We start from the raw sequence: 15,671 nt of genomic DNA on the forward strand, positions 1-15,671 counted from the left end.
TATAAAGTTCATTTCCTATAAAATTTACCATTTTGTTCAGACTGCATTCAGGTCACAGCCTGAGAAGTGTAGCACAATGTAAAAAGCTCTCCAGTTCCATTTCCACAAGTTTCGTGAAAATGAAACAGATAACCCAGAGTCTTTGGGTTTTGTAACAGTAGCTGTCATGGTGTAACAGACAACTATAACGTCTTCATGAACCCCTGGAAGAAGATCTTTTAGCTATGGCAGGGTAGCCTGAGGTAGTACAGAAATTTGTCACATAAGAAATTTCTTTATCTTGCACTTCTTTAACTATCTTTTGCAGTAGATGTCCTTATTTTCATTTGCTCCTTCTGAGTTTTTGAAGATATTAGCTTTCAGGAAAAGTGAAGAATCTAGCCTTCAACTTTACTTCAGGCTTTCTGTATTTCAGTATTTTCTTTGTGTATGAGTATTACTGTGTTTTCTTCAGATTCTGCAAGAAGACCTTGATTGTACTCCTAATTCTACTGGAGTTAATTCCAAACACAGTTCTGGAAAAACAAAGCCTATGTTGGAATTGTTTGAATAACTCACCTCCAGGGTCTTTAGAGCAGAATGCTGAATGCTGACAGAGTGTGTGCAGACATGCCTATTACAGTGGAGCATTCAAAAATCTCTACTAATGTACAAAAGCATAACTTATTTCACAAGTAGAAAATTTCATGGCCTATTTATATGAGGCTGCTTGGGACTGTGGAATGAGGAGATGCTACCCTGATTTGTAACACATTCAAAAAAAGTCACCTTACTTACTCACTGTTGGCTACATGAGCCTGATCCTGCACTCCTTACTCAGAGAAAACTTTTCTTGCCTCTGGATAGAGCGTTGTTAGGGTTAAAGAGTGCAAGATCATGGTGTTGTGATATGAAACTTTAGACAGTTAGCAAATGCAGATCTCAAGGTGATCTGCGCTTCTGCCAGGTTGTCAATACCAGCAGCGTTTCCAGTGGAGCATGAAGAGTTCATTTCTGTGGGCCCTAAACATCTGTGTTCATAAGCTACTGTACAGCTTTTAGACAAAAGACTTTATTTAAGGCATAAAACTATACTTCTGCTCTCTGTACTGTTTTGTTGCTTGCAATACTTTCCACTAGCTCCAATATCACTCGATACTGCCAAGACAATATTCCTGTTTATGATACTCTTCTATTTTATCTGGCTGGAGTATGAAACGTATTATAATTCCTGCTTTATATTACGTTCTATTTTACAACATTATTTACAGAAGGTTCTCATGCTATGGAGATTCCTGCTAATTCTGATGAGCTCTTTCCCTCCCTATTAGGGAGATCACTGTAACAGCCTCCACTCCATGCACAGCAGGGTTTTACAGGCCTAGATTTCTGTTTGTTCTCTCTTCTCATAACTTTTGAATTTCTATAGTACAGTATTTCCAGACTCACCCATCCACTTTTTTTGTTTTCTATATATTTTATGTTGCCTACTTTATCGCAACCCCCACGTTGGGACTCCTCAACACCATTACCTTGCAGTGACTCCTTCTGGGAGAAGTGGCAACTTGAACAGCTACAGAGTTCCCCTATTGCTGATGCCGGTCAGTGTCCAGTCCCAGGTCAGTGGCATGTTGAATGGAAGCCTCAGGTTCCATTCTCCTCCCTCACCTGCACCCCTCAAGACAACTACACCTTTTTAAGCCACAAAGAGAAACAACTTATGCTGTCACAGGGATAGAAACCCTAGGACCTCACCACAAATTCACCATCATGAGCAAAAGCTTTAAGCAAAAGTATGCTGTAGGTACACGGAGCTGTTGCACCAACCTTCACCTGATCTGTTCTTTGATAAAAATCACTCTATGTGACTGACTTGTCCCTGAACTAAAAGGGAGATTTATAACGAAAAACCCAAAATATACTGATATCAGCCTTTTCTTTTTATATTTTCATAGGCAATCACTCAGGCGTGGTTTTGAGCATCAACTCCAGAGAGATGCACAGTTACCTGGTTAGCTGATATTTACAGCTGAACACAAAAACCGAAAGACTCTTCTCTGTATCATTTTATTTTTCCCTGGTGATGTCACAAAATTGCAAATATGGCTGTAAATGCTGGTGGAGAGGAGGTTCCTTAACAGTCCTGTGGAAAAAAAGCATCCATCATCAGCTACTGGGGAGACGATAAATCTTGCGTTCACTCTATGGCCTGGAAACTTGTTACAATTCAAACTCAAACTAAGGTAGCAAATTTGTAGCCCTAGGCACATTCAATGCCACATTCTTTCTTTTCTGTATATGTTCTAGTTTCTCTGTGTTTATTTTTAGAAGGATTGACTGTAACTTTCTAATTATGTTTTTAATTGAGGTAATCAGTGCAAGGCTGGGACTCTTCAGCTTGAAAAATTGATTTGTAAACAAGTGACAAGACCAGAATAGATGGCTGGCTGAACACTACCATATTTTTTTTCAGAAGTCTGTAATTCAGAAAAGGAACTGTAATGAGAGAGGTCTTAGCAAGGAGACAAATGCACTCCTAGTGAATTCAAGTTCTTAAATTAAAAATGTGTGAGACAATCTAATGAACTGAGACTTAGATCCTTCTATGGATTAAAGGAAGCAAAGTGTTAATTAGGATATTCTATAATTATAGGATAATGCTCTTGTAAGTGTAGCAAGTCCTGACAAACCATCAGCACCAGTATCTCTCCCAGTCCCACCTTGTGTGAAAAACAGAACACCAGCTTGATGTTTTTTCCAGACCAGGTGCCTTCACTTACAGTCAGTTATTTTCAGTTAGTTGCTCTCGTCTTTTATCCAAGCACCTCTAGAATGATGGCAGCCGCCAGATCGGTTATCATGTGAAAAACTGTTCTGACAGCCTATCTCTTTTTAAATTTCCAGAGAGTGTAAATACCTCCTTTAAGTAGCTTTCTTTGTATGGTTATTTTTTAAAAACTTTCTATTCTTGGGGCAGAGATGCCAGGTATGTCAGAGTTCTCCTCCAAACAGGATAGTGTAGGACACCAGAATCCCCTTGCTACTTGGATTTTCCCTTGGTGTTCCCTTGGTGTTTGCCCTTGCAGGTGCGGGTGGTCAAACTCTTACCTGAACTTTGCCACTTGGATATGTTTGACAATCCAGAGGGCTGTGAGGAGGATCTGCGGAGGCTCATGTTTTCTTTCTCTCACCACAGGGTGTCACTCAGTCCCTATCAGGCACTGGCCCCTATTTCTGCAGGAAGAGCTGTGGGCGTTTTAAAAGAGCCACCTGCAGAAAGGCGTGTGAGTCAGTTCAGAGTTTCCTTATCCCAATCTCTGCATCCCTAGGGAATGGAAATCCAGTGAATCCACACCTGGCCAGTCACTTTAATGTGTTTTTTTGGAGCTGTGTGAAAAATGGACCGTGGGGTGATGAATTTAAATATTTGGCATCCCATGTTATCACAGCTGCCTGGAATGAGGACACTTCTGTCAGAAACCTATAAAATCTCTTCACCTTTTGCCTTCAATAGAGACTAAATGGCTCTTTGCTCAGTGAATGTCATACTAATGCTGGTAGCAAATTACCACACCAGCTTGCTTAAAGAGGGTACAGCTAGCTAGCTACATCCTTGTGAATAAACAAACATAAATAATGAATGCTGATAAGACAGAATAGAACTATCTTAAAATTATCCTATGCATTGGAGTCATTCTTCCGTGTGTAGCTATGGATATCCTGCAGCATAATTTCATCAAATGCTACAGCCTTGGATATAATAATTCATTGTAGTACTGTAGGCTCTCACAAACCCCACAGGATCTGTGTGTAAAGCACAAGAAATGCTAGTGTAGAAACTAAGGGTATCTAACTAGGTGGAAAAGTTAAAAGATTCCAACAAGTGCTTGCAAACTGCTCAGGAAAACTATTTCAAAAAATCTTTCTAAAATTTCCAGCTATGTAGTTCTAGACTGCCATGCAAACATGATTTACTGGGAAGCAGCGTTCTAGTTGACTGTTGTATTGAGGCCTCTGTATAAATTTGAGGTGTTCCATGATTCTGAGTCGGGGCCTCGTGAAGAGAAATGCAAATGCAAAATGCACTGTGCTCTGGAAACTCTGAGGACTGTTGTGTCGGGGGCTTGCACTTCTCACCAGCTCTTTACCTTTTTTTCTAGTAGAAACGAGCTGGAACAGAGAGTAAAATAGTATTGCAAACAGCTTACTGTTTCCTGAGAAATAAATTTGAAGTGGGTTATTTATGTAGGGCAGTTGAGTAGTGGAATAGCCTCATGGAGAAGGAATGGAATGAAAATTCTAGCTTGGGATCTTTCTCCCATTGGTTATGTGATTGGCTAAGGACACTCTAGGAACAGAGTTACACATACTAATTTATGCTTTAACTGCCTTTATACATTTTAAACAGTGCGATTTGTGTCTCTGATGACCGGAGTCTTTTGGAACACAGTGGAATATTTAACTGCTAGGTACTGTAGTTAACGCTTAGTACACATATTGTGCCTGTAACATGTTTCTCTAATGATAATTAACTTAATTTGTGCAACATTTCTGTGAGGTTGGTTTGTCATGTCTTAAAAACGCTATGTTTTCTAAAGAGATGTCAGTATTGCCATATCTATATTAATAATACCCGACGGATAATAAGGGAAATCTTTGATTCCATGGCAAAAATAACTTTAAAATGAACTATTTTAAAAGTAAGAAAATATCCTTCCCATTCGAGGTCACTTAGTTTACCTGTAAATAAAAATTCTCACTAGTGCTAGGTTTTGAATCTCTTGAACTATGTCCACGACATCTTCGTATCTTTAAAGGACATGTAAGCATACCATTATTTACATATATCCAAAATCCTGGTATATGTGAATACAGAAACACAGAGTTGTTTATATGCACAAACACTAGGCACGCATGCATGAACATACGCATGCAGTATTTAGACATACTCCAGTTAAATTTGCTAGTGAGGAAGGGTGATTTGATGGCTGAGAGACAGAAGACAGCTGTCAGGTGGTCTGGATTCTATCCCCAGACTTCAGGCAAGTTATTTAACCTGTATGTGCCTCGGTTTCCCCGCCTGTCAAATGGGGCTGATAATTACCTACCTCACAGTGGTATTGTGAGGCTAAATTAATTATTATTTGTTCAGGATCTTCAGAGTGAAAGAGTTATGTGAGTATAAATTATTAATAGCCTTGCTTTCTTTGTTTTGCTTATTATTATTGCTGTTATTAAAGGCAATCTAGGGAAACCAGCCACAATTATGTGTAAAAGTAAAAAATACATAATCCAAAAAGGTAAATAACTGTTAAAGAGAAAAAAATGAAATTTGATATAAAAGTCTTACTGGGACGCTTTGTTTAGTGACAGCATTTTGCAACATCAGCTGTGATTTTGCTAGTGTCTTAAACATATCAATTTTCCACAGTGTTAATGGTTAAAAGCCTTATAATAATAGGTACAATGATTTCGCAACTACATCAATACCTATCAGCACTGATACTGAACTATACTAAAATCACTTACAGCAAAATTGGCAATGTGTTGGCCTCCTTTGTATCTTGTATTTTTAAAGTTCCAAATAGGTAACAGCTTAAGCCACCCTTTCCTTTTCAGGACACTCCAAGGAATACTGATGTGATGTAACCATCAAGATTTACAACTGCTATCTTTGGTTTCCCTTTTTACATAAAAAAAAAAAAAGGTAGAGGTTCTTGTTTGAAATGGTTTCATTTTAGCAGTAAAATGCTCCATCCATACAATGAACTCAGAAATGCTCAGAAGACATTTAGGGAAATCTCACATACAGAGAAAATTAATTTCTCAAAAATAAAAACAATATAAAACAAAGTATGTTTTTATACCCTGCAAATGAGGATGTTAGGCTATGGAGAAATAGAAAGTGCCAGCTTGAGCCAAGATCTTGTTGTATCTCCAATTCACTTTCAATTTTTTGGGACTGTTTTAGGATATTCTCATTGAATTATATCATTCTTGCTGAGTTTTCTGCTTTCAGTGACTAGTGTAAAATGAAGTATTTCTTCAGATGAAGTAGGTGATTTGGTAAATTGCTGTCCTCTGGACAGACAAATGAGTGGTCTACCCTTACCAGTTCACAGTACAGAGCAGATTTCATCTGACATCATTACGATTGATAGCTGTATTTTAGGTCCAGTGAGAAATTCCTTTAATGGGGATATTCTCCTACTGCACGATATCTCTTAAATAGAGGTTAGCAGAATGGAACTAGTTTGGTTTCCGTCCTGGTTAAATTAACATGAATACATGCTCTGAGAAAGAGTTTGTTTCATGGTTAAAAAGTAAGGAATACATGCATTTGTTTGCAGTATCGTTGTGATGATGAACCAATGGTTCTGATTTGCTTTGAATTTTTAGCATTATTTAAAGTCCAATACAGTGTCGCTAAGTTGGTGGTGGTGGTGGCAATTTCAGTCATGGATTTTCCTGTGTTCACAATATTTTATAATTATTTTTAAAAGAGTCTTTTGTGGAAAAAGACTACAATTTGAATTTCATTGGAGAATCACTGACAGTTGGAGTCGTGCATTGGTAGATACTGCTCTGTCATTGCCTTCTCCGCTTACGTTTGAGAGTTTTAGGTGAAAATAAACACATTTCTCTCAGAATGTTGACTTTTCAGTAGAAAGAAATTCATAATCATTTACCTTTCTACATGTGGATTTTTGAGATGCAAAGTTTTGTTAGATCTTCTAGTCCATCAAAGAATAAGTTGCTTCCTGGCTCATTTTCTCTAATCTAGTCCCAACTGAATATTGCTTCTACAGCTTTCTTTATGAGACTGGCATATAACCTAATCTTAGTAGTCTGTGGAATTCCTTTTAAAACTTCCATTGGAATGGCGCTTAATTGCCTAGAAGTAGTTAAAGCATCTGCTCAGAGCGTTTTCATAGCATTAAGTCTATATTTTCATGTTCCTTATTTCCGTTCAGTATTTTTAGCATTACCCCTCTCAGTGCCATTTAAAGTGTTTATTCCTGGCATGGATGTGTATATAATGTTTCTCACTTCTTTTCAGACTGAAATCATTAAAGTGACAAATGTTGAAAGAACTCAGACCCACAGTTAGCTTTAGCAATTAAAAGCCTGGCTCTACAGGCTTTAGAAAATGTCAAGTTGTGCACTCTTAATTTTTTAATCTTTCTTCATAAGTCAGTCCTTTTACCTTGCTTGGTCACCTCTGTAGCTTTTGTTTGAATTCTTTTTGTTACCTCAACTTGGTAGGAATGCAGAATGTTTTTCGAATATCTAGATATACTAGAACGGCAGATTTCCCAAATTTGAACATGAATGTTTTACGGACTAAGTTTTTATTTTTCTTTTCTTTTAAATCTTTTGTGTAGAGCGCAAGGAACAGTACCATCAGGGAAATTAAGATCTGTGATGTACATAAATGGTACTTCAAATTGTGTGAAGACTAAAGAATGTATATCTCACATAAATGTCATTTTTTCCTGAAATTGATACATAGAGGAAGTTAGTTTCACGCTTTTAATATGCAAGATCTTATTTCTGTAAGTCTTTAGTCCCTGCCTCTCCTTATCTGTTAAATGGAGTAACAAATTGCTTAAAATATGAATAGTGGGAGCCATGTAGGTCTGAATGAAGAATGTTCATTGTTTTTTTCCCTTTTTCACTGTGTTAGGCTTGTCAAGACTTCAAGTTTCAGCTAGCTTATGTGCTGGTAGCTGTGACAATCTTCAGGAAGAGAATATTTAAGACATGAAATACAGGAAGGCATAGAAGTATGTGTTCTGAAGTGCAATGCTGTAGCCACGTAGACAGTGCTGGCTATGAATAAGCCGGGCAAAACAAAATCCTTATGAAAGAGCTGTTATGGTTTGCATCCAAATGTTCCTTTTTGTACGATATCTCTTCAAGTACATATTCTCAATTGCATACCCTTTTTCTCTTCTTCTAAACTGATTTCCTTTTTAGGAGTGACACTTATTAGCCCTGAAAAAAGTGGAAACTTGCCTTTACACAAGTAATTCTATTTCAGGTTGTTTCCTTGCAACACTTGAAAGCATTGCCTACATTTGAGCTTTATTGATTGTATTTGATTTCTGAGTTTCTGGAGAATTTGCATCTTTAGTCTGTAACAGTTTGTTGCAATACAAAGGCGTAAAGCCTTGCTAAGCAGCAAAATGCATACAGCAGTATATGATGCTGCTTAAATAATATGCTTTTCTTGTGTTTATTCTCAGTGGTATAATGAGGATTTTAGTCACCAGTAGGACCAGGCATTGCACATAGCTTTTTTAGCGTGTCTAGTATTTCTCTTTTATTTGATGCTAATTTCAGTCAGCTCTTGATACTTATATTCAGCTCCTACAAACACTATTTGCTCTTGCAGATCAAAAGGTAAGAATTGGCTTAGTTCTATTTAAAAAAAAAAGTATTAATTCACAACTTCTGTGTGTTTAGTTAGAACAGTTTAGAAAGAAAATCTTTTTGAAACAGTAGAAGAGATGCTTTTTGATGAAAACAACTCATGTAGGAAAACAACAGACTTGTATCCACATGGTTTCCAAGACAAACTGATTATGGATTATAAATAGGCAGGACTATGCAGGAGAAATGGACATCCCAAACATCAGCAACATGCACATACGCAATTTGCAGACTATAAAACTAGTCTAAAGAAGAACTTTGTTAATACACCATTTATATGACCCAGATTCACAGTAAGGTATTTAAATGGTTAAAATTACAGGTTATTATCACGATAGTAGGAAGATGTCCAATTTACGGGCTGCATTTGCTGCTTACCCTCCTCTCTCTCTGGTTTATCTCTTGAGATGTGAAACTCTCCAGGGAAGTGACGTGCATTGTTCAATGCTTGGAACTTTTTGTTAAGTAGTTGATGGCACTTTATAGAAAAGTTTATCTGAATTTCCATTCTCCATCTCTTCTGTTTTTCTTCATTTCTGTTTTTCCTCCCTCCCTTTTTCTCCTGTTGTTTGTTTTTATCATTGTAGCTGGTGTTTGTTGCTCTGCCTTGCCAGCCTTTCTGCTTTTGATGACAGTTCTCTACAATGCACTTTCTCTCTTTCTTTTTGTTTTGCTTATGTTCTATTTCTACCTATGTTTCTTTCTCACTTTCAGTTCTTTTAATCCTTCATTTTTAATTTTGGCTCTCATTTTCTCTGCTTCTTTCTGGAACTCTTCCCTTTTGCCTTTCTAGGACTTCTCTCAACTACTTTTCTCCAGAGTGCACATATTTCCAGTCTGAAATTTGGATGACTGTTGTACTCCCTCTTAAGAATGATAAACTTACATTTTCTTCTCTCATCCATACATGTATTAACCTTGCTGTCTGTCTTTAGTGGAAAATACATGTTTAATTGACAGATAGCTATACCCATCATCTCCCAAATGCTCCTTCTGTCTCATTTCATGTTATGGGGATGAGATACAGTGTTTGCATGAGTTTGTTGGAGCACAGCAAGGATGGGCTTACTTTGACTCTCCTTCGAACGGACAGGTACTGAGTAGCAGCAAGGTTGGGCAGAGGCATCTTGCCAAACAGTTGGTTGGCATATGTATTTCAGTGTGGATTGCTGAGGCCCAAGCTAGTACATAGCCTTTTAGATAAATTATGACAACTTGAAACTGAAAAATAGTTGAGATAGAGGGTCCATTGCTAAGGGGAGAGGCAGGACCAAGGATCATTCCTCTTGGGAGCAGTTTGAGTATCAGGTTTGTGGGACGGTTCTACATGTGACCTTTCCTAGAGACAGAGCAAAGGGGCTTTCTTTCAAGTCCCATAAAACACAGGGCTAACCAGAGTTGCCAGAGGAGCATGGAGAGGTTAATGGGGCAAGAAAACTGGCAAATTCAGACGTCTTTGTAGGGTAGAGCCTGTGTGAAAGGGAGTGTATGTGAGACAGATGCAGGAGGAAGAGAGGCAGACAAAACTAAACAGGACAGGGAAAAGGAAGGAAAAAAGTTTTGTCAATGTGTATGATTTTGCCATGAATTGTTGATTTTATGTTTTTCTTAAGGTTCTGGGCAGTGGTGCTTATTTTAATATACTGCATTTTTAATGGCACATATTTTTCGTTTTAATGGTTGCACAGAGAAAATTTAAACCATGAGCCTAAATTACTGCAGCTCCAGGAACATGGCAGCGCTGAATTACTGCAACTTCTACCTATGATTTGGGTGGATCTGGTTCACAGCATCGTAAGACTTGCGGTATACTGGAAAGCTTGGTGCACAGGAGTCAGAGTGCGTGCATGTGGGCTTCAGAGGTGTAGCTCTAATGGAGGAAGGAGGACTCCTGGACTCCTCCTCTAATGGAGGACTGCCACAGAACTTTTGCTTTTGAGATGACTGTAGGCCGGGTTATCATTGGCTAGTGGTGCTGCCCCTTAGCACAGCACTGGGCTAGGAGGCAAGGGAGAAGAGTTTTTTTATGGGGTCTATGTCTTGGATTTATGATAGTGGAAGTGTAATTTGCTAGAGTCCCTCTACGTCCTATAACTTCGCAATTTTTAGAGGCGATGAATGGATTTGTTGAGTAAGGAAGAGTATTCCTGAGAGTAAACACTAGCCATTGGAGTTTACTGAACATGTGACTGGAAGTTGCTGAATTTTAATTTTAGCAAGAGAGAATTCCTCCATTTCTTATACACACTAAACACTTGCATATACCTCGCCTTTTTTTATTTGTCACTGACAGGTTATGATTTATTATCTCATGGGTGTATGTCATGAGCTGCACTTGCTGCATGGCAGAAGACTTTGGAGGGAAAACCTAATGAAATGGAGAAGTATACCTGAATTCTCCCCTCTTGATCCCAGTCTCTTCTGAGTCGCTTTTCTCTGGTTTTACTCTGTGGTTCTGCCAGCAAGCTGGGTTGATGGCAAAAGGAGATTAACTCATTTTTATCTTCTTTTGTGTGACTGAGAAAAATACAAGAAAAAATGTGTAAAGGAATAGCAGATTGGTTGAGGTCAAGAACTTGATCATCTGGTAGTGCTCTTTGGGAAGCTTCCAGTAGTTTGTGCTTTATCTTACCACTTCTTTATATAAATGTCAACAGCTACTCTGATTTCCCTTTCCGTTACCCATAGTATTCCAGTAACCATACCACATACACATTTCTTTGCAAAAAGGAAGGTGGTTCTAAAGAGTATCAAAAATGCCTGGGTGTTGCAAGTGTGGTTTTAAGAGACATCAGCAATCACACTTTCTTGCCTAAATAAATGTTTGGATAGTATTGTTATTTTTATTTATGAAGCTGGACTAGGAACATGAATTCAGCGTGGATTAAGTATTAGAGAAAGATTTGGGGAGATTTGGAATGGAAACATTTTCCATTTTAAAAGTAAAGGATGGATGCCATCATATTTGCAGTACATTTCAGGCTACTTCAACACATGTGGGTCCAAAATCTCGCATTCTGTACTCTCATAGATAAAGATTTTGCTGGCATTACGCATATGAATAAAGGAGAAAAACTTGGCGATTAGACTAGGCCAAAATCAGTTGTTCAGACTAATCAGAGCTACAGCTCTTGGTAAGAATATGAAAGCCAATAACAGAAGAACTAGACTTGACATACAACTTGCGAAGGTTCCCAGAGCATTTCTCACTACCCCATTGTTAATATGGAGCATTCTTTATTTGTCTTTGCTGGGCCAAATTCTACCTTAATTTATGACCATGCAATTCCACTGCCTCATCCACTGTGAATTTGACATATAGGTGTGGGCTAAAATCAGTCTTTTTCTTGCTGGGTCTATACTCATACAGATAACTTGCTGATTTTGACCTTAACTCTTATTCCTATGGTTAGCATGAGAGTACTTTGTACAGATGTAAGAAATTACAACAAAGATAAGAGCTTTCTTAGTTTTTTTTAATATAACTGCTTTTTCTGAATACGATCAGCAAATGCTTAACACTGTGTTTATAACTGACGAGGGGCCCTTGTAATCCACATAAAGGCTCTTAGCAGTAATCAAAATACTGTAGTACATACCTTGAACATAACGTGAGTATGCAGTCCTCTCCTTTTGCCTTTGCACACACTTCAATACTTACGAAAACAGTACCTGCCCTTTCCTATTTTTGTTTCAAGAGCCCTTGACCTTGTCTAGGCTTCTTTGTACACAGTATCAGGACTCAAGGGAGGAATTAAATTAATCCGTAATTGGTGCATTGTCATAAATGGGGAAAAGTGTTATTTGTATATTTTTTGTAAATATGTAACATTTAATGGCAGTTTTGTAGTGATGTGCTGTTTTTGAGAAAAGAATCAAATATATGTTTGAATATGCTTAATGTAACAATTAACTGTGATTCAATTGCACAATTAATAGCTTAATCAAAAGTCTTGTGCAATATGTAGTGCACACACATAACCAAGTTATCTGTTAGTGACCCACAACCAAGTTTTTGGCAACTTTTAATGATGCTGATAAACTGTGCAATATAGTTTTATCACAGTCTTTTTCAGCTCCCAAACATGTAGCAGGCAAACTACTGTATACGTACCTGTGTACTCCACTGCATCCAAAGGTATGCATTTGTCTTGAGAACCTGCACTACAGGTTTTTCTTTAATAAAATTTGGTTCTAAACTATTTGTTGCTTTGTTTTTCTTGTGAAACAGCTCACGGGATTTGTGGAAGGGAGAGGGTTTAACCAGTCCCCAGAGTTTGTGAATGTTTTGATTTGTCAGTCATCAGCAGCAAACTCACCAACTTCAGCAACACTGAAATCAAAGGCTACAGCAACCCTGCACCCTCTGCATTAGAATGGGACCAGTCCTTCTTCCTTTTTTCCCTAGGAACAGAGTTCAGCTGCAGTATAATTGGCCTGAGGGTGACACTCTGTGGTGAGGATGAAGTCATGCAATTACAGTAAAAGAAAAATAGAAGTATTTTCTCTTTCACAGAAAGGCTATCAAGTTGGAAGGATGGGAGTGAGAACAGACACAGACAAGCTGTTGCCATAAATGAGACACCTAATCAAACTTGCTAATATTTAACCTGAAAGGCCTCTTTACTTCAGAAACCAATTTCCATGGAAAAAGAATAAGATAATCAGTTTTCATCACTTCTATTTTCTTAGCTGTCCTCCTCAACACCATATTAATGGCTATGTTGTTTCAAACCATTTCAACATCTTCATAAATTATGTCTCTATAATAAAACTTCTGAGTCATAAACATCAGCCAATATTTTTTCCTGTTTTCCATTAAGATATGGCTTGCTTTCCCTTTTTTTTTTGTTTTTGTGATTTATGTTGTGAAAGACACTTTGCTTTCTTATGAATCCAGCTGCTGTGGTGAAAATGTTACTCCTTTGACCCTTATGCTTTTCAAAAGCTGAAGTAAAATTATGAAAAAAAGCTTCTCAGTACATTTTTAATGTGATAAAAGGATATGTTCTCACCATTACAACATCATGTCACAAGCTAATCTCCAAAAAAAAAAAAAAAAAGCAATACATGCTAAAAAACAGATTTAAAAAGTAGTAATTTCAAAAAATAATTCAGTGACAAAAATTATCAGTCTATTTACATATTAATAATGAGGTCAGAAATTAAGCTTTTCACTTCTTACGTTCAGCTCAGGACCATGTAGCTATAATTCTACTGAGTGAAGCAAAATCTAATTGGAAAATTATTTCCTTGTCATCAGGGGAGATTATTGAAGAGAAATATCCTTGATATAATTTATTTATTTCAATTATCTAGTATATTCTGAAGGAATGACTTTGCATTGTCTTGATGAGACAGATGCATGGATTAGAAAAACAAATTGAAAAGAATATGATACATTAAAGGAAAGATTGTTTTTGTAACTGATGGAGGAAAAAATTAAACAGTCTTTCTTGAAAGAAACCAGCTTCATTTGTCAGTAAGAAAAGCAATTTGTTGCAGACAATTGTAAAGAACTGAAAAAGAAGAAATAGTGCCCCACAAATTAGCTTGATATAGGTTGCAAGCTCTGTTACACTGATCATACCACACACGTTTTTACAGCAGCTAAGAATAGGTGCTTGGGGAGGAGCTAAGAAAGGGGAAGCATGTGAGGATACTTTCCCAGTATCCCCCTCCATCAGTTTGTGGATCTAGATTTGGAGCTTTCTGCTTCTGAGCTGGAAACTTTGTGCACTAGCACATAATTAAGTCTTTTCTTCCATGAATTTCCTTTATTGTTTTTGAACCTCTGTAAACTTCTAGCATCCATAACGTTTTGCGGCAATGAGATCCATCGCTGAATTATACAGTAGGTTAAAGTACCTCTGTGCAGCTGTTTTGAACCTGCCCCATTAAGTTAATATATTGGGTACCCAGACTTTGCATTTTATGGGTCCTGAAGCAGATGACAGAGGCACCAGAGATGGCAGATGGGTGTCTTTCTCTTTTTAGCACTTGTTTTCACAAGTTCTTACACAGAGCAGTTGTCTTAATTTTGTCTTTACCATGAAGGCACTTGGAGCACTGGCTGACGTGTTATTACAGTCCGGGAAGTTTTGTTGCAGAAGGGATATGTTGTGTTGGTTTGGTCAGGAAAGGTCTAGAGCTATTTGCTGAATTTCAGACCACTGGGAATTTGCAACTTTTTCTTTGATTCTTACTATGCAGTATAGCTACATTTTTCTTGGACCTAGCCATTAAAATGCCATGATGTTGTTTGGGTTTCATCAGAGGTATGCCAGTGCTCGCAACTGTCTATGCAAAGCTAGATTGCTTTTAGGGGAGGGTAGGGAGCTCTTTATTGTCCCTCCACATGCAGCTCTACATTTACCTTCATCAAATTTCTTCTGACATTTTAATCACTGGTGAAGTTCTGTAAGGTGTTTCTGCAAATCTTTGTAGGTAGTTAGCTTCTAGTGTGGGATTCCAGAACTGACTGACTGCCACGAGAAAAAAAAAGTAGAATTTATGCCCTTTTTTAATAGTTTGTTTGTTTACCAACTTTACACTGGTTGTTTATCCTTATCAGGCCTTTTCTATTTCCCAGCAAACAGAGGACTCCAGGAGTAGATAGTGACAGTGACCTCAGTTCCTCATACTGGTCTGAAGAGGGGCCATGCACCACAGGGGCCATGCTTCTGCCCAAGGACAGTTTGCGGACCCTGTCAGAGCCCCTTCCCGTGACCGGCAGTGCAGCAGTAACACTGCCTCAGAGGAGCCTTCTGCTATGGGCTCTAGATGCACTGAATTTCCATTTTCCGTTGTAGGGGCATCCCCTAGATACAGATACTCAAGTTGCAGAAAGTCACTGCCCAGGTAGAGGCGGGGGGGACAGACCTGATACACAGAAACACTGGTTCTAACCTAGCCCGGCTTTTTGGCAGGGGAGAACCGTCTTCCTTTCGGGGCGGCTGCTGCAGATGGCCTGCTCACGTGCTGCCTACTTCTTATACTGACAAACACCAAGAAACAGAAATGCGAATACTACTTTCTTTTGACAGGTAACTTTATTAATAATGATCTTGAATCTGTCGCACCTACCAGGTGCCAGTCTTTTCTCACACTCTGCAAGACTTTCTGGAGAATAAACTAGAAAGGCAGAAAGTTAGTTGAAGCTACTAAGAAAGACACACATTTGTAGGTGGGTCTATTTTGGAGGGTTTTTTTTTTTACATAAGTTTCCATGAATGTGTGTCAAAAAACTTAAATAC

General features: G+C 38.1%; 1 protein-coding gene across 2 annotated transcripts in view; it reads left to right on the forward strand.

The window, feature by feature from the left end:
- SORCS2 (sortilin related VPS10 domain containing receptor 2) overlaps window positions 1-12,617 on the forward strand; it is a 552,296-nt gene extending 539,679 nt beyond the window's left edge. For both annotated transcript variants that reach the window (XM_068943433.1, XM_068943434.1), the window contains exons 27-28: window positions 1,519-1,598; window positions 1,935-12,617. In XM_068943433.1, coding sequence (XP_068799534.1) covers window positions 1,519-1,598; window positions 1,935-1,958 — 104 coding nt within the window. In that variant the 3' untranslated portion in view covers window positions 1,959-12,617. The remainder of the gene's footprint in view (window positions 1-1,518; window positions 1,599-1,934) is intronic.
- The last annotated feature ends 3,054 nt before the right edge of the window (window positions 12,618-15,671 follow it).

The sequence above is a fragment of the Struthio camelus genome, chromosome 4 (genome assembly GCF_040807025.1).
Source record: "Struthio camelus isolate bStrCam1 chromosome 4, bStrCam1.hap1, whole genome shotgun sequence".
Taxonomy (NCBI): domain Eukaryota; kingdom Metazoa; phylum Chordata; class Aves; order Struthioniformes; family Struthionidae; genus Struthio; species Struthio camelus.